Consider the following 19,168-nt stretch of genomic DNA (forward strand, 5'->3'; position numbering starts at 1 on the left):
GTAAAATCATTACAAGATACATGAAATTGCAATGGAGGTTTCTGATAAAAATTGAAACATTAATCTTGACATTTAAGCAGTGGAGTTGCGTACTGACAGCCGAGCTGGGCTATCGATTCTTGCTTTATAAGTACAGTTGACTCTTGAACAACAGTAGTTTGAACTGTGTGGGTAACATTTACAGTGTTTTGTATCACGTAAGACAATACTGATGTAGGTACTGAGAGAGGGACGATTCCTCTTGTAAACTTGTAACCGAAAGTGGGGTCCAGCTGCTCGCCACTCAAAAGCCAATATAAAGCAAAATTGGTGGAAAGGATACTTTGCTTTATTTGGATGCTGGCAATGGGGGTGGGGGAGGGTGGACGCCTGTCCTAAGGCCAACTTCCCGGCCCCCTCACCCCGACAATCAGGGGGCAAGAGTTTTTATAGGGAGAGGGAGGGGGCTATATATAGAAACAGCACAGCCAGCTCTGACAGTCATCTTGAAATTGGTCGTCGGTGGTCTGACCAGCAACATCTTGATTGTTTTAAGTACAGTTAATCTTCAGTTCCCAGGTGGGTTTGTTCCCATTTCCTTGAGGCCAATTCTCAGAACTGTGGCAGCTGATGTCATGGCTACAGTCTGGTCATCATGTAGTTAACTTCTTCCACCTGGTGGGAGTTTCAGTATCTACAAGACAGCGCACAGGATATGGCTCAGAATATTATCTATAGCCCTTGAGGAGGAACTAAAGGTCCCTGACTTTGCTTAATGATAAATTATGATTATTTAGTCTTGTTGGACTGTTTTCCTTTGTTTCTGCATTTTCCCACGTCTCTGATTAAATTTATTCCTTGGCAAAAGTTTTTCTGCAGACATAAAGCAGGTGGAGGACAGGGGGAAAGGACCATAGGGTCCAGCTCCATTTCAAACAGACAATGTAAACTTGGGGTATCGGTAATTACAGTACAGTATTGTAAATGTATTTTCTCTTCCTTATGATTTTCTTAATAAACATTTTCTTCTCTCTAGCTTAATTTATTATAAGAGTACAGTGTATAATATATATAAATACAACACTGTGTTGACTGTTTTTGTTATGGGTAAGGCTTCTGGTCAACAGTAGGCTGTTAGTAATTAAGTTTTGGGGGAGTCAAAGGTTATACTTGGCTTTTCGAGTATGCAGGGAGTCGGCACCCCATGTTGCTCAAGGGTCAACTGTGGCAGCTCAGGTCCAGCATAAAACATAGCTACGCAGAGCAAATATTTTAACAAATAGGGCCAAGAGCCAAGGATGTTCCAACACACGACTGCCTAGGCTATTCTCACCTGCTGGTGATAAAGCAAAGCGCGTTTCAGGGAATTCCCTGCTGGTCCAGTGGTTAGGAATCCACGCTTTCACTGTGGGGTTGGGGGTGCGGGATCTGGTTGGAGAACTAAGATCCCGCAAGCCTTGAAATGCGTGGCTGAAAAAAGAAAAGAAGGGAAAAGAAAAGTGAGTTTCGGATCTCAGATCTTACTGACACTGAGACCTTTGGTGAGAATCGTACAGGCCTTGTGAAAATCAGCACAGTGTGTGAATGGGAAAAATCTCCTGAGAGAAGCTCTTATCCTGGTTGCGATTACCCAGAGCCCTCTCTCCTGCATAATAAAAACATGGCTCTCTATGACCTATTGTACCCACTGCCAGGTCCCAGCTCCTGCAAGAGTGCAGGGACACTCCTTACAATGCCAAAGAGGCCTCCCGGTGGACCCTCCCCTTCTGTCATTATTTTGGAGGAATGGTCATCCCCCTTAATTAGAGAAACCCCAAGGAGGATTAAGGCCCAGTCTGCTTGGTTCCCATTGTTTATCCAGAGAAATTTGTTCCCAGATACTGCACCCCCACGCCCACCCCTGACTCTTGTCATCTTCATGGACACTGGCCTAAAAAGTTAAAAAGTTAACTTGGCTCCAAACAAAAGGAAGAGGTCTTTAAGATGTGTATTCAGACATCAAGTGAAAGGGACATTGCCATGAAAATGGCATAAAATATCACAAAAGTGTGAAGGTAAAGCACAAGTCTGGGGAATCATGAATAAGATTAAAAAATCTCTCAATAGGTACAAATGAGGCAAACAGTAGAAGAGTACAATAATTTCATCCCCTTCCCACTGATATCAGATTCATAAAGTCGGCAATCTTCAATTTATTCTTTCCCCATATCCTTGGCAAGGTTATTTCACATGCTGTTAAGTACCTAGAGCAGCACCATCCAATAGGAATACCATATATAATTAAAATGTTTCTAGTAGCCATATTTTAAAAAATAGAAATGGGTGAAATTAATTTAAATAACATTTTAACTCAGTATATCTAAAATATGGACATTTCAACACATAATCAATATAAAAATTATGAATGGGGTCTTCCACAGTATGAAACCTGTATGTATTTTACAACACAGCTCTAGGGCACAGGTTGGAAAACAGTGTGGGCAGCTTCAGAGAGGGCACCTGATAACCCTCTGTGGAGTGAGAAGACATAAGAACCTATATTTGCATTTTATTTACTTTAAAGTCTAAGAAAGAAATTCAGATTTATAAATATTTTACTGATACTGGCATCCTTATCAGGCATGTTTATCAGGTCAATTATCTTGTAATGACTGGACATATTCCAACGTGAGGGCAAGAACTTCAGAAGTAAGACCCCCTTTACGTGTTTGCTGTCAACATATTGGAAATCTCAGCATTCTACGTGTGCCTGGTTTGGTGGATAAAATGATAACCCAGTTCTCACTAACTTAACCTTCACAACAGGAGAGCGTTCAAGCAGTGCTGGAAAGAGGCTGTGGATTAAAGATATGCCCAGTGATGAGAGGCAAGCAACCAATGAGAAAGGGCAGAGCTGGCACTTGGCCAAGTGTAAGTTTCACAAAGTTAAAAACGCTGTTCTCACACAACACAGATGAACTTGCCGTCAGGTTGTGACGGTGGTTCAGAAGCAGGTTTTGAGGAGCCGGATTTTTGGAGGCACTTAAGAAGTTTAGGATAAGATGGCATAACTGGTGATATTCTACAGGGTAACCGAAAGCCATCACCTCCAGGGTCATCTTTTCTGAAGGGCGGGATTTATTAGAGCCTCCACCACACACGCGGACTCCGGGGCCTTAACGAACAGGGAGACGCACAGCCTAGCAAGGCGAGGCCCAAGATCACGCGGCCGGTCTTGAGAATCCTGGTGCCGGGGGCCGTCACTCTCACACACACTCGATCCTGGGTAGGAGCTTTTCCATTAGGGGGTTAAAAACCGGCCTGGGGGTTAAGTGAGGGCTGACAAGCAAGTAAAGATTCCAGACTTTCCAAAACCAGACGATGTGAGGATTTCCAACGGACGGCAGTGATAACGAGTGATAACGCGTTTGCCGGCTTCCCCGACCGGCGACAGCCTCGGAACCAGCGTAGACACGGGGGGAATAAGCGCAGGTGGGGACCCGCGCCTACGTTCCCACTCGAAGCAGGGTAGCCTAGGGACCCCGTCCCGAGCAGAGGCGCCCTAGCGCGACCCGCAGCCCGCGTGCAGGGACTCCAGATCTACCGTCCCGCGCGCAGGAGCCGGTAACCGAGTGGAACCACCTCTGCCCCACAGCCCAGCTAGGAGGACCCCACCCGGTGCAGCCTCTGCACCTTTTGTAGGGGTGGGCGGGGCACGGCCCCCAGAGAGATCCCGCGGAAGCCCCTCCCGCGCGAGAGCTGCAGCACCGCCCCTTTGCCTGAGATAAGCTCCCTTTCCCTTTTCACGTGACCAGGAGCTCCCTGCCCCTTCGAGGGCGTGGCCCCGAGGCACCCTCGTACACACGCATGCGCGCGTGATGGCATCAGTTCCTGGCGGCGGCGGAGGCGCGGGGCCCTGTTTCCGCTTTCCGGTGCGGCGCGCGCTCGGCTTGCAGCCCATTCGGGATCATGGCGGCCACGGCCACGATGGCGACCTCGGGCTCGGCGCGGAAGCGGCTGCTCAAAGAGGAAGACATGACCAAAGTGGAATTCGAGACCAGCGAGGAGGTGGACGTGACTCCCACTTTCGACACCATGGGCCTGCGAGAGGACCTGCTGCGCGGCATCTACGCCTACGGTAGGTGGGCCGCGGGGAGAGCGGGGGCCTGGTCGGGGCTGCGTCCCGAGACTTGGAGTCCGGCAGCCCCGGAGGCTGGGGGTCCGGGCTGAGGCCGAGCCCAGGGGCCGCTGACGGGCGACCCCCTCCCCCAGCACGCGTCCCCACCCGCGTCTGTGTCGGCGGGTTCGGGTGTTGTTCTCCCAATAGGGCGCTGTGCTGGGCCCCGCGAGGGCTGCGGGGATCTCCGCGCACTCCGGAGTGTGTGGGGTTCATTCAGCGGATGACTGTCTTGTACCTGCCTGGTGCTAGGGACGTGCGCGGTTCTAGGCATTGCGGGCCTAGCAGTGAACCAGACAGGCCTTAGGGAGCTTAAAGTTTTGTTTGGGAGAAGAACTATGTAGTCAGTGATAATGGCTGCGAAGAAAATAAAGCGGGATAACTGAATCAAGCTTGACTGGGGGGAGAAGAGAGTTAAAATAGAGCAGATAGGTAAGGGGGCACCCAGGAGCGCCTGGCATTTGAGCTGAGATCTGGAGCCTGTTATGAGAAAATGATGGTGGAACTGGGCAGAGGAAGCAGCTGGTGCCTGGGTGCTGCAGCCCGGAGCCTTGTACATTCCAGGAACAGAAAGAGTCCTCCTGCCCTGGGAGCCTAGGGACGAGTTTGGAGAGGGGAGGCAGATCTTGAAAAAACGTGGTGCGAGGTGATAAAGAGTTTGAATTTTATTTCTAAGTGCAGTGGGAGGCCTTTGGAGGGTTTTAAGCAGGAAGGAGGTGGAATCAGATTTACAGTTACAGAGGTGGTCTTGAGTGTCTGGATATGGGGGGACGTGAGGCAGGAGAGGAAGCAGGGAAATATTAGGAGGCTTTTGCTCCTGTCCAGGGGAGCGATGACGTTATTGTGGTGGAGATGGAGTGCTAGCAGTGTTTGCTGATGGGTTGGATGTGAGCAGCAGAAGAAAGTCCTGGGTGTGTGAATAACGGGGCAGGTGATAATGCCCTCTGCTCAGGCGGGGAGCACTGGAGGGAGCTCTTCTTGGATGAGGGGAACTTGAGGGACCTGACTGTACAGTAGGAGATGTTAAGGAAGCAGTTGGGGAGCCTTGAAAGAGGTGGGGTTGGGGATGCAGATGGGAGTGGTCAGCAACTGTGCTTAATGCGTGGGACTGGGACAGACAACTTTCTTATCCAGCAGTCCTTGATTGTTGTGAATCAAGAGAAGGTGCTGAGGGGATGGGAGGCCAAGAACCATTGCAGCTGGGCCTCGTAGTGTGACCTACAGCCCTACCTGCCTCTTGGCACCCAGGGCATCTCTGCCTTAAAACAGTTTTTTTTAGTTTCCCATCCACGTGCTCAGTCATCCTGAGGGTTTGTCATCTGTTATATTTGCTTTTGTGTTAAATGGGAAATTGTACTACATTTTTAAAAGACTACCAAAAATTAACCAAAGTACATTATTTGTACATAAAGTTTTGTTTGTTTACTTGGACAATAGAGGGGTGGTGTTGTAGTTTACTTAGCTATGTCAAGGCAGGAGGGAGTGTGACCTGAGCAGTAGATGAAGTGGGGTTTGTAGGTGATGCAGACTTACTGCTGGTAGGGAGTGGTGACTATAGTACCGATGGGTTTATCTTCCTTTTTTCTAACTTAAAAAGTAATGCAAACAAAACAAAACCCAATAGTTCAAGTTATTGTAATGTAGTCAGACAGCACACAAGTAATTAGAGTAAGATATGAACCTCCCCACCCTATTCTCCAGGGATAACCACCAACATTTTTTTTAACCCAACTGGGATCTCTGTATTTTGCAACAATGTTCGTTAGAGATTGTGTCTGTATAAATAAGATCATATGTTAGTATAAAAATCCACTTGGGCCTACCTCATTCAGCAGCTGTTTCTTGAGAGCTTAGTATGTTGGACATTGGGTTAGGAGGGGGTGGGGGATTTTTAAAAGATAGCATCTTCACCACAAGGGGCTCCAGTTAGGTTGTAAGTACGCTGCCCTAGTAGTTAGAGCTCATTTTTTCTGTTTTAATTTACAGGTTTTGAAAAACCATCAGCAATTCAGCAGCGAGCTATTAAGCAGATAATTAAAGGGAGAGACGTCATTGCACAGTAAGTCTGCTCATGCAGAGTGGGAGTCAAATGCTAGTTAGCACAGCAGTGTGTAGTTCAGTGCTTCTCCATTCAGACACTGTTACCAGCTCTTGCCTTGACTTCAGTTGTGGGCTGTTGGTTTTTATTTTTGTGTCCTCCACTCTAGAGAGCTTTCTTTCTTTTTAAAAATATTTATTTATTTATTGGCTGCATTGGGTCTTTGCTGTGCGCAGGCTTTCTCTAGTTGCGGACAGCGGGGCTACTCTTCATTGCAGTGCATGGGCTTCTCATTGTGGTGGCTTTTCTTGTTGCGGAGCACGGGCTCTAGGCACTCGGGCTTCAGTAGTTGTGGCACACAGGCTTAGTTGCTCCGTGGCATGTGGGATCTTCCTGGACCAGGGATCAAACCCATGTCCCCTGCATTGGCAGGTGGATTCTTAACCACTGGGCCACCAGGGAAGCCCAAGCTTTCTTTTTTTTAAGCCAGCTTTACTTAGCTATCATTTGGCATATGGAATTGTATATAATACTCTTTTAACAGCTTTATTCTCTAGTTGCCTAATTTTTAAAGACTCGTTTACCAAAAAAACAAAGTCTGAAACTGTAGAAAAGAATTATATAAAGGGGAATCTTTCTGCTGCCTGTAATACCCATTCTGCAGATTCTGCAGCTCCATCACCCCCTGATGCAGAGGCCACATTTACTGTCCTTATCAGTTGTGATTTAAAAGTTGTAATGTTGTGCCTGAGTCCCACCCCCTTGCAGTTAAGATGTTGGTCGGGAGGTGGGGGGAATCTACTTGGAAGAAGCTGCTCAGGTGCTTCTGCAGCTTGTCTCCTCGGAGCACTGCTGGGGCGGGGGTTACATGGATGGGAGCAGTGGCATGTAGCCTATCACTCTAAATCCCATTTATATGTTTTTTCTTTGCTAGATCTCAGTCTGGTACAGGCAAAACAGCCACCTTCAGTATTTCTGTCCTCCAGTGTTTGGATATTCAGGTAATCTTAAACTTCTCTTCAATCCTAGGAAATACTTCCTTTACCTTCTGTAACTACAGTGTTCAAGAAGTACAGTTCTTTCTTCTTTTTTTTAAAATTATTTATTTTTTGGCTGTGTTGGGTCTTAGTTGTGGCGCTAGGGCTCTTTGTTGCGGTGTGCAGGCTTCTCTCTAGTTGTGATGCATGGGCTCTGTAGTTGCAGCACTTGGGCTCTCTAGTCCTGGCATGGGTTTAGTTGCCCTACAGCATGTGGGATCTTAGTTTTCTGACCAGGAATCAAATGGGCGTCCCCTGCATTGCAAAATGGATTCTCAAGCACTGGACCACCAGGGAAGTCCCAAGACGTACAATTCTTAAATATCTCTAGTTGTTGTGACTAAACACATTTTTAAAGAGAATCTTAATTGCACACTAATATCTAAGCTAATATCCTGTCATAAATTCCTTTTTATTTAAATTGAGTCTTGTTTAAATTTTTTATTGAAATGTAGTTGATTTGCAGTGCCGAGTTTCAGATGTACAGCAGAGTGATTTGTGTGTGTGTGTGTGTGTGTGTGTGTGTGTGTGTGTGTGTGTGTATGTGTATGTATTGCCCTGTGCTATACAGTAGGTCCTTGCTGGTTGTCTCTTTATTTATATATAGTAGTGTGTATATTTTAATCCCCAAATCCGAATTTATCCCCCCCTTCCCCTTTGGTAACCATAAATTTGTTATCTGTGTTTGTAAACTGGGAGATTTTTTTAACTAGTGGAAATTCTTGTCTGCAAACAATAATCCTGACCAGTATACCCCATTATTGCTGGATATGCAGTTTAAGTAACATTCATGTATCCTTACCTGAAATCAGATGGGTGGTTAACTTGACCTAATGTTCAAAATAGATCTGAGTCTGAATTAGTGCAGTCTACCTTGAAAATACTGAGATTCTCTGTTTTCCAACAAATTATTTTTACCAGGTTCGTGAAACCCAAGCTTTGATCTTGGCTCCGACAAGAGAGTTAGCTGTACAGATCCAGAAGGTGAGACTGCTAAAGATGGCACTGTTGTATTTGCGTGTACAGTTGACCCTTGAACAACACGGGTTTGAACTGCATGGATCCTTTTATATGCAGTCTTTGAAAAATGAATATGTACTATAGCACCGTTATCTGAAGTTGGTTGGATCCAGGGATAGGGAGGGCTGATTGTAAAGTCTGTGTAGATATCTGACTAAGCTGGGGTTGAGGGGTGGCTGGAGCTGGTAGGTAGGCTGGCATCCCTAACCTCCCTCCCTAACCTGTACGCTGTTCAAGCCAACTGATTGACTTAATCTAATCTGGTTTTTCTGTGCTGTCAGGTTTTTTCCTCCCATTCCTAACATTTTGCCATAAATCACATATTAAGTGAGTTGCTGGTTTGTATGAAGTCATTTTTAGTGTAGCTCATGTGATTCTAATAGTTTTTTGCAATCTTAGGATTGTAATTTTTTTCAACCAAAAAAATCCATCTTTTTTTTTTACATGTAGTTTTAAGGGATTATGTTTTTTTTTTGTTTGGTTGGTTTTTTTTAGAACTTTTATTGAGATACAGTTAACATTCAATAAACTGCATATATTTAGAGTGTACAATTTGGTATCCCAAATAAATAGAATTTTAACTATTTTGGTTTTATAGTACAAATCTATTAAGATGTTAATATTGTCTCTGGATGGGTAGGATTATGACTTTTATGTATTTTCTTATTTTTCTGTAGTTAATACTGCTTTTGTAATAAGAAAACAGTAAAACTAACTTCATTCTGGCGCAGCAAAGAGTGGAAGGAGGAGACTTGGGCTCACTGTAGTTTTATGATAGAAATAATGGTGTAAACAATACCTTACCTGGTGGTCATCTTAAATTAGAATAGAAATAATCTTCATCTTGGGGGAACTGAGAGGTTTCTGACTTTGTAGTAGTCTTGGGGTAGACCTTGGACTTGAACCTGTGTTTCAATTCAGGGCCTGCTTGCTTTGGGTGACTACATGAACGTCCAATGCCATGCCTGCATTGGGGGCACCAATGTGGGGGAGGACATCAGGAAACTAGACTACGGACAGCACGTTGTCGCCGGCACACCTGGGCGTGTCTTTGGTAATTGCTTTTGTCTATAAAAAGTGTTTAAACAATAGAGGACCATTTTCAGTTTGATATGCTGTGTGGTAGATTTTTGCACTTGAATAACTTGTGAGAAGTGGAGGGAATGTCCCTGAAATGCTGTGAAAACTGTTTGGAATAGCTGGCTCTTTACTTACAGCCTGAGCTCTGCTTATTTCAAAATCTAATTTTATAGATATGATTCGTCGCAGAAGTTTGAGGACACGTGCTATCAAGATGTTGGTTTTGGATGAGGCTGATGAAATGTTGAATAAAGGTATGAGTAACAAAAGAATTAATTTTCTACTGACGAAAGATTCTTAAGTTTTCACAATGTAAAACTGAAATGTGGAGCTAATGAACTGGGTATAAGTAGTTTGTTCTTTCTGGAAAACAGTTATGCCCTGGGCGCACTTATGGACATAAAACTCTGATTTTTTTATGGTAGTGGTTTGTAAGACTGATGACAACTAGAACAACAGCATTTCAGCCAAACTGATGGGGCAGGCGTGGAGTTGGGATGTGGTGCAGGGATGCCTGGTGGTGCTGAAGGGGTGGAACAGACGGCTGAATGAGTCTTGTTTCATGGCACTAGGGTATTTTGTGGTTTGGATATTCCATAATTTATTCCACTAGTTGTATTTTATTGGTTGTCCAGGTGGTTTTTACTCTTTTATCAGTTATTTTTCAGGATAAATTTCTAGAATTGGGTTGTATTTCATGTATTTATTCCAAAATGTATGAGGACAAATATGTGAGGACCCGTAAGTGATAGCAGTTGTGCTCTTAGTACAGGTACTGGGAAATGCGTAACGACAGCTGTCACCTTGGTTCAGTAACAGCTGTGGGCAGTGCCTTGCAGTGTCTTCACGCCTCCTCTCCTTGCACATCCCCCCTGCAGTCTTACTTCCATAGCAGGGGGTCGGGTGGGTCAACCCTGTAGACACTGGGGTCACCCGGCGTGAAGGGAATGTTTTGCTTCTCAGGAGTCACCAGTAACTCGTGGGGTTCTTCCCAGGCATTTTCCTGGTCCCTGGTTATTGAGCAGTTCTCTAGGGAATCTAGAGGCTAATGCCGTCCCTTGGAGCTGCCCCACTTCTGCCTGGGGCCCCTTACCTGGAGGCCCTGCTCTTCAGCTAAGTTAAAGATACAGTTACTACAAAGTGAGGTCTCCAGACCAGTGACATCTTTGTCAGCGGGGAATGTGTTGGAAATGCAGCTTCTGGCCCCCGATTACACACTCACCTCCTAACCCCATCCTGCAGAGGTGGTGGTGTGGTGACCCTCGGGCCAGGTCCTGCTTGCCAGCGGGTTTTATTCAGCCTGTACCATATGAAATAATGTAAACTAGTTGCATTATTTAATTGGGAGGTTTTTTGATTAAGGTATAATTGACGTGTAACATTTTCAGGTGTGCAACACGGGTCAGTATCTGTGGGAGATATTTTTTTAATTGGAGATTTTTTTGGTGAAAATCTAGATCTCTGGATTTACTTAAAATGTGGCCACAGTGGAGGCGATCCTCACAGGGCAGCAGCAGCTGGAACTGAGTCATGACCACCTGCAGGGGTCCGAGGTAGTGAGCTCGGAGCTCAGGTTTCTGTTACTTTTACCTGTTGGCATCCAGGACTCTTGGGTGGGGCCATGATGCCCAGAGCACACCAGGGAGAGAAGAGGGGATGTGAGAATTTGGTCCAGCACTGTAAGAAGATTCCTGGTGAAGTCTTACACCTTACAATCACTGATGCATCTGATTAAATGTGAACAGTTGATGTGCAACTTCTCTTTCAAAGTGTGCAGCTTTAAAAATTCCCTGTGTGTCTTATTCCTCATCCCAGGTTTCAAAGAACAGATCTACGACGTGTACAGGTACTTGCCCCCTGCCACGCAGGTGGTGCTCATTAGTGCCACGCTGCCCCACGAGATCCTGGAGATGACCAACAAGTTCATGACCGACCCCATCCGAATTTTGGTGAAACGGTGAGGACGCCCTGCTTCTCAAGTGGGACTAAAACACAGCATAGTTGTATTTGGGTTTTAAAACATGAAAGTTCTTTTTAATTTTCTCTTTTGAAAAGCCAGCTTTTATATATTCTCCTTTGATCCAGTAATTCCAAATTTTAAAATTTGCTGAGGGACTTCCCTGGCAGTCCAGTGGTTAAGACTTTGCCCTTCAATGCAGGGGGTGCAGGTTCGATCCCCGGTCAGGGAACTAAGATCCCACATGCCTCTGGGCCAAAAAATAAAATAAAACATTAAACAGAAGCAATGTTGTAACAAACTCAATAAAGACTTTTTTAAAAAAATGATGCACATCAAAAAATATATTAAAAAATAATAAAAATTTGCTGATAGTAGATACTTATCAATGGAATTATTTACCATTAACAGTAAAATGTGTATACTATTGAACAGCTGAACATTTTGTTTAGAACCATATATGAGGTGTAGTTAAAGGTTCAGACTGTTCCAGTGTTTGGGCCCATGTGGTGGAAGTGGTGACTCCTAGGAGGATGTGGCTGGCGGGAGGGGCAGGGGTTTAATGTCTAGGCTCCTGGGCTGCTGGGGGTTGGGCCTGGCCTGTACACGCCCTCAAGTTTTGGTTGGAAGGATGAATTGACAGGATTGTCTTTGTCCTCCAGTGATGAACTGACTCTGGAAGGCATCAAGCAGTTTTTTGTGGCTGTGGAGAGAGAAGAGTGGAAGTTTGACACCCTGTGTGACCTCTATGACACACTGACCATTACTCAGGCTGTCATCTTCTGTAACACCAAGAGGAAGGTGCGTGGCTGTCTTGGCTCTTTAATGTCCTTGTGGTGAAAACCAAAGATTGGTTTTCATAGAACTTAGGTCAGGCATTTTCTGTTGAGAGCTAGAAGTACGTGCTTTAGGCTCTGGGTACGTGATCTCTGTGGGCAGCCACTGGGCTCTGCCCTTTAGCTCCCCTTTAGCTCATGATCTCTGTGGGCAGCCACTGGGCTCTGGATGATGGGTAGACAGGCATGTGTGTCCAGGGAATGTGTACAGGGTGTTGATCTGGTCCCATGACTGAAGGCGTGGGGTCATCGGTTCAGATGAGGCCTGGGCCTGTGTTCTGTGAGTTCCCACGTGATGCTGATGTGCCAGCAGAGCTGAGAACCCTGGCAGTTCTCCTTGGAAAAGGAAGAGGATTTGGACCACATTCCAAAAAAGATTAGAATTTAAATTTCAAGTGAGAACAGTGACATATTGTCTTTTTTTTTTTTTTTAAGAAAATTTTTGCCCCAAAATTTGCTGGGCAAAATTGAGTTTTCTACACATCCAGTGAGGATTAGCTTGAGTTTTAAGAGCACTTGCTTTATGAATGTTCATATTGGTTCTGCAGGTAATTGACATGGCATATATAGTCTCTGGATTGGTTTGTGAGCTTATGGCAGCATCTGTCAATTCCATCTTTAGGTTGACTGGCTGACGGAGAAGATGAGGGAAGCCAACTTCACCGTGTCGTCCATGCACGGGGACATGCCCCAGAAGGAGCGCGAATCCATCATGAAGGAGTTCCGGTCAGGCGCCAGGTGGGTTGGCTGTGCTCTCTGCTCCGGTCCTGGTGCTGGTGCCGTGGGCCAGCATTTACAGGGCGTTACTGAGTTCTCCCCCCATAGCTGAGCTCCGGAAGGTTCCCGACTTGCTGGTGAGCAGGGCAGCCACTGCTGGTGTGATAGGTTAGGCTGAGGTGAGAACTAGCCTTAACTGGGTAAGCCGGTTGCCTTATTTAGAAGTATATTTTTCTGTTTCCATATAAATGAGAATTTTCTATTTATCTTTTTGTACGGGTTTTAGGTTAATCCCATTTGGCCCGAGAATGCACTTTGTGTGATTTCATCCCCTCTGTGTATTCAGACACTTTGTAGCCCAACACAGGGTCATTTTACAAACGTTCTTTGTGCTTGGACAGGACTGGTGCTGTGTGGTCTTGGATTTTAGTTGCTAACTGTATTTCTCAAACCTGCATCCTTACCCTTTTTCCCTTAACTCTGTTTCATCAGTGAAGAGAGTGCTGGTCTTCCTCTTGGAGATTCTGCCCATTCTTGCGTTATGTGTCCTGAGACTGTGTGTGCAAGTTCAGAATTACTAGATTTCCGGAGGATTTAGCTGTTAGGAAGTGTCTGCCCTGCTCTGCTAGGGCTTTTGCTCTGAATCCTGCTGCTCTGTCTGACCAGCCACACCAGCTCAGAATGCTCAGTGTCTCCTTAGTACCACCTTTCTTCCTTCACATCTGATTTGTAGACTTAAGCTTTAGATGGATTTCATGCAACCAGCATATAGTTGGATTTTGTTTTTCCTTTTCTTTTAATCTAATGGTAATTGCTGTCTTTTAATTGGAACATTTAGTCCAGTTTCATTTAATGTAAATACTGATATATTTGGTTTTAAGTTGATCATCTTATATCTTACTTGTCATTTCTCTTCTGTGATTCTTTTTTCTTTTTTTAGTTTGGATTTTATTTTTGTTATTCCTTTTCCCCAGTTTTTATTTTGGAAAATGTTTCTTTCTTTATGTTGTTTAGTGGTTGCCCTGAAGAGTCATCAGCAGCTGTGTTTGCTTGGTACTTTTACCGTCTCCCCTGAGAGCACAGAGAACTTGAAACATTGACTTCAGTGACCGCCCCCCCTTCTGTCACTGTTGCCATGTGTTTTAATTTACATGTATTTCAACCCGCACAAGAAAATTTTGCTTCCTGTAATGAAGCTTATAATTTCATATAATGCGTGCTGCATAGTGACTGTACTTGTTACTCTTCTCCCTTTCCTTTCTCTCTGAGCTTCAGGGATGCATTTCCTTCTGCCTGAAGAATGTCTTTCAGTGTTTAGTTTGGGTCTGCCAGAAACAAAATGCCTCATCTGGAGACATCTTCTGATGTGTTGAAGAAGGCAGTCCAAGCGGGCTTGGTCCCAGGAGTCCTGTGGACACTAAACCCTGTGGACGCTAAAATCCCTTGTGTAAAGTGGCCTAGTGCAGTCAGCCCTGTGTATTTGGTGTTTCTTGGTTGCAGTGGTCCTGTCGGGATGTTACCTGCCACTGCTCCTTTTCTGCAGGCTGCTTCTTAGGTCTGTTTTGTTTGTCTTTTGTTTCGGTGGTTTTCACCCTGATGGGTCCATGTGTGATTTAGTCTTATTCCTCTCGTTTGGCAGTTATGTGACTCTTGGCCTTACCTATTGGATGGTGGTTTGGCTCCTTTCTTTCCTCTCCCTCTAGGGCTCCAGTTATTTGTGATTGCAGTAGCAACACCTCTGCTATTTTTTTCAACTTTTTTCTCCTGTTCTGTCCCTTCAGACTTTGAATGCTTCTAGACCAGAGATGTCTGATAGGAATATAATTCAAATAAACATATGTCATTTAACCCAATATATCACTTCAACATGTAATCAGCATTAAAAATGTTAGTTTTTGCTTTTTTTTTTTTTTTTTTTTGGTACTTAAGTATTCAAAAACTGGTGTGAGTTTTACACTTTAAGACAGTCTCATTTCAGACCAGCCATTCTGATGCTTGGTGGGCTGGCGGCCTCAGCATTGGACAGCACAGGTCTGTTGTGTGTCAGATTCTGTTCTGTGTGAAGGACAGAGTGGTGTGAGATGCATTTTCTAATTTGAAGATACGGTAAACACTGCACCAACGTCAGCGAGGCTGCTGTACTTGAGTATTTGCTGGACGAAAGTAAAATGTCCTTCCCAATTATTGGTATGGGACTGACTCTAAAGAAATTAAATGTAGTAGAATAAAAGATAGCCACTTTGTTTTTAAATCAACTCACATGACCTAAGTAAATATAACAAATGCACCTCTGAACGGGGCTTTCTGGAGCTGTCCCTTGGGCTTCAGCCTACGGAGGGACCAGTGTGAGGGCCCCTGATGTGCTCGTAGCTGGTCTGACCCTTTTGTGCTAAGGTGACTGTCTCAGATGCTTTTTTTTTTTTTCCTTTTCTCTTTTTTTTGGGGGGGGGGGGGTTGTCCAGCAGGGGTGTTTTCCTTCCCTCCCCTCCCCTTTCCTTTCTCTTTTTTAAGAACTTAATTATTGAGATATAATTGAGACACAATAAACTGCATATATTTAAAGTGTACAGTTTGATTTTTTTATTAGTAATATATATATGGAGAGTGTATATATATATATATATGGCAATCCCAATCTCCCAGTTCATCCCGCCACAACTCCTTCTCCCCCCAGCTTTCCCCCCTTGGTGTCCATATGTTTGTTCTCTACATCTTTGTCTCTATTTCTGCCTTGCAAACTGGTTGATCTGTACCATTTTTCTTGATTTCGCATATATGCGTTAATATACGATATTTGTTTTTTCTCTCTCTGACTTCATTCTGTATGACAGTCTCTCCAGGTCCATTTGTGTCTCTACAAATGTCCCAATTTCATTCCTTTTTACGACTAATATTCCATCATATATATGTACCACATCTTCTTTATCCATTCATCTGTTGATGGACATTTAGGTTGCTTCCATGACCTGGCTGTTGTAAATAGTGCTGCAGTGAACATTGGGGTGCATGTGTCTTTTTGAATTACGGTTTTCTCTGGGTATATGCCCAGTAGTGGGATTGCTGTATTTTTAGTTTTGCAAGGAACCTCCATACTATTCTCCATAGTGGCTGTATCAATTTACATTTCCACCAACAGTGTAAGAGGGTTCCCTTTTCTCCACACTCTCTCTAGCATTTATTGTTTGTAGATTTTCTGATGATGCCTGTTTTAACCAGTGTGAGGTGGTACCTCACTGTAGTTTCGATTTGAATTTTTCTGATAATTAGTGATGTTGAGTATCAGATGCCTTTCTTTCTGCAGCCGAGTGCTCATTTCTACAGATGTCTGGGCTCGGGGGCTGGATGTGCCCCAGGTGTCCCTCATCATTAACTACGACCTACCCAACAACAGAGAGCTGTACATACACAGGTGGGCAGCACAAGCTTTTCCTTGGTTTCACTCTTGTTGGTGGATTTACTGAAACCTTTTTGCTGTTTACTGAAGTGATTTTGCTTTACTCTTGAAGAATTGGGCGATCAGGTCGATATGGCCGAAAGGGTGTGGCCATTAATTTTGTAAAGAATGATGATATCCGCATCCTCAGAGACATTGAGCAGTACTACTCCACTCAGATTGACGAGATGCCCATGAATGGTAAGACAATAAGTCCGGGTTTGTGATCGTTGTAGGAAGAGCTTCCTGGTTCCTCCTTTGGGGCACTTGAGGTGTTTGCCGCTTTTTTTCTTTTGCCTTTTTTTAAAAAATTTTATTGACAAAGATTCACTTTTTAAATTAATATTTATTTTTATTTGTTTTTGGCTGCATTGCATATTCGTTGTTGCACGTGGGCTTTCTCCAGTTGCGGAGAGCAGGGGGCTACTCTTCACTGCAGTGCACAGACTTATTGCGGTGGCTTTTCTTGTGGAACGTGGGCTCTAGGCGTGCAGGCTTCAGTAGTATTTGCAGCACGCAGGTTCAAGAGTTGTGGCTTGTGGGCTCTAGAGCACAGGCTTAGTAGTTGTGGCACATAGGCTCAGTTGTTCCGTGGCATGTGGGATCTTGGACTAGGGATCGAACCCGTGTCCCCTGCATTGGCAGGCGGATTCTTAACCACAGTGCCACCAAGGAAGTCCCGCTTTGTCTTTGAGAAATCTTTTGTGAGCCTTTAGTTAAATTTACAAATTTTCATTTTGTTAGTATTCTTCTTTATTGTATATGTTTCTTCTCTTTCAGTTGCTGATCTGATCTGAAGAATCTGCTCACAAGAGCCTATTCCCCTATTTCATATCGATTTGGAAATATTTAGGGGTAGTTTCCACTTAAAGGGGTTTGTGTGAACTCTCTTCTCAAAGACCCCCTCAGGACAAGTTCTGGAGATTTTGCCACATTTTCTTACCCACGTGTAAATAATGCATTGTTTAAGTCTTTTTCATTAAACATTTAAAATTTTTCCCATAAACTCTAATTTGTATTTGCCCCCAGCTTTTCTAGTAACCTGTCTGTAATGATCTCGGGCAGTCATTTCACTGTTTTTTGATCTTTAAGATGGTGAAATGGAAGTGGTAAGCTGCTTGGCCTCTCCACACTTGCCCAGATTGGTACCCGATCCCATTTCTTAATGGACGGCAGGTGGGGGAGTTGAGACCATAAATACTTTTCTCTGGGCTGGCCTGGGCCTGTGTGCCTGGCTGCAGAGGGGCAAGACGGTGCCCTGGGCAGATAACCGGGAGGAAGGATTTTGCCAGCCAGGCTTCCTCTGGATTAATGAGCCCACCAGTCACGGCTGAGGAGGGGTCGTGGACAGGGTACCGTTGGTGGTTCAGGGAGGGGCCAGCAGGACACGAGCCAGGAGGTAAGACACCTTGAGAAACTTTACCTAATTCAGATGCTCTCAAGGTAAGAAAGAAATGCAAACGTCCACAGAAATGTGTATTCTTGGGGGTGATTCAGAAGTGATATGTGATTACCAAAGGTTTCATAACCATTAACCCTGAATGTGGGTGAAGGTGTGGGGGGTGTGATGGTAGCATCAGTAGGTATGGGCTTTCTGGAAAGCAAAGCAGCCTGGCTCTTGGGCAGTAGGGGTGATTAGAATACTTCTCTTTGAGGGAGCTGTTCTGCTGTAGGCAGTAGTCTGGAGTGCAGACTGCACAGGTGAGCTGCAGTGTCCTCCAGCACCAGGAAAGGAGGCCTGGAAAGGAGTGTGTGTGCATCACCGGGGGCTCAGGGAGAGAAGCAGTGGGACACCTGGACTGACACACATGGGTGGAGGTTCTTGGGTCGGTGGTTGAGGCCACTAGTGTCACAGGCCAAGTGGGTTTAATTGTAACCCATGGTGGCTAATTGTTGAGAGAAACAAGGGGCTTGTGTGTCACGTTAGACAGAAATGTTCACAGCATTATTCATAAGAGCCAAAAAGTGGAAATAACCCGAGTGCCCTTAGACTGAAAGATATGGTACGTACACATGATGAGTAGTAGGAAGGAATGAAGTGCTGACACATGTTGCAGTGTGGATGAACCTTGAGAATAGGCTGAATGGAAGAAGCAAGTCAAAAGAGGCCACACAATGTTTCCGTTTTTGTGAAATGTCCCAAATGGGTAAATCCATAGGACAGAAAGCAGATTAGTGGTTTTCCGGAGGCTGAGAGGTAGAAATGGAGTGACTGCTAAAGGGTACAGACTGGGCTTCTTTGGGGGTGATGAAAATTTTATGGAAGTAGATAGAGGTAATTGTACAATTCTGTGAATATAGTAAAAAGTACTGAAGGTGTAATTAAAGATCGAGATGAAATTATTCTGGGTTATCCAGGTGGACGCTAATCACATGAGCTCTTTAAAGTCAAGAACGCTCTGGGCTACCATGGGTCAGAGTGGTATAATGGAAGGGGCAAGGTTGATTCTCAGGTGTGAGAAGGACTTAACCCACCATTGCCGGATTTGAAGATGAAGGTGCCATGAGCCAGGATATGGAGCAGCCTCTAGAAGCTGAGGAAGGACGTCTGGCTGACGGCCACAGGGACATGTGGACCTCAGGCCTGTGCACTCGGGAGACCGAACTCTGCCAACAGCCTGCCTGAGCAAGGGAGCAGATTCTCCCCTGGAGCCTCCAGAGAGGAAGCAGCCCTGCTGACACCTGGTTTTAGCCCAGATGACCTTGTCAAACTTCTGACCTACAGAACTGTGATAGAATAAATCTGTTTTATTGGGTTGGCCAAAAGTTTGTTCAGTTAATGAATACATTGTTTAATAAAGTTCTTGGTGAAAATGAAAATTGTGTCTTTTACTTAAAACCAAATGAACTTTTTGGCCAACCCAATATTTTAAGCCACAGAGATTGTGGTAATTTGTTACGATAGCAATAAAAAC

The 19,168-nt window shown here is 44.8% G+C and overlaps 1 protein-coding gene across 1 annotated transcript; it reads left to right on the plus strand.

Moving 5' to 3' along the window:
- The first annotated feature begins 3,859 nt into the window (after window positions 1-3,859).
- On the plus strand, window positions 3,860-17,259 carry EIF4A3 (eukaryotic translation initiation factor 4A3). Its single transcript, XM_057714547.1, has 12 exons — window positions 3,860-4,096; window positions 6,122-6,194; window positions 7,108-7,174; window positions 8,132-8,194; window positions 9,152-9,284; window positions 9,484-9,564; window positions 11,126-11,267; window positions 11,930-12,068; window positions 12,726-12,841; window positions 16,122-16,229; window positions 16,327-16,454; window positions 17,034-17,259. The coding sequence occupies exons 1-12, from the start codon at window positions 3,928-3,930 to the stop codon at window positions 17,048-17,050; spliced, it is 1,236 nt and encodes a 411-aa protein (XP_057570530.1). The 5' UTR covers window positions 3,860-3,927; the 3' UTR covers window positions 17,051-17,259.
- Window positions 17,260-19,168: the final 1,909 nt, after the last annotated feature.

The sequence above is a fragment of the Hippopotamus amphibius genome, chromosome 17, assembly GCF_030028045.1.
Source record: "Hippopotamus amphibius kiboko isolate mHipAmp2 chromosome 17, mHipAmp2.hap2, whole genome shotgun sequence".
NCBI classification, from domain to species: Eukaryota; Metazoa; Chordata; class Mammalia; order Artiodactyla; family Hippopotamidae; genus Hippopotamus; species Hippopotamus amphibius.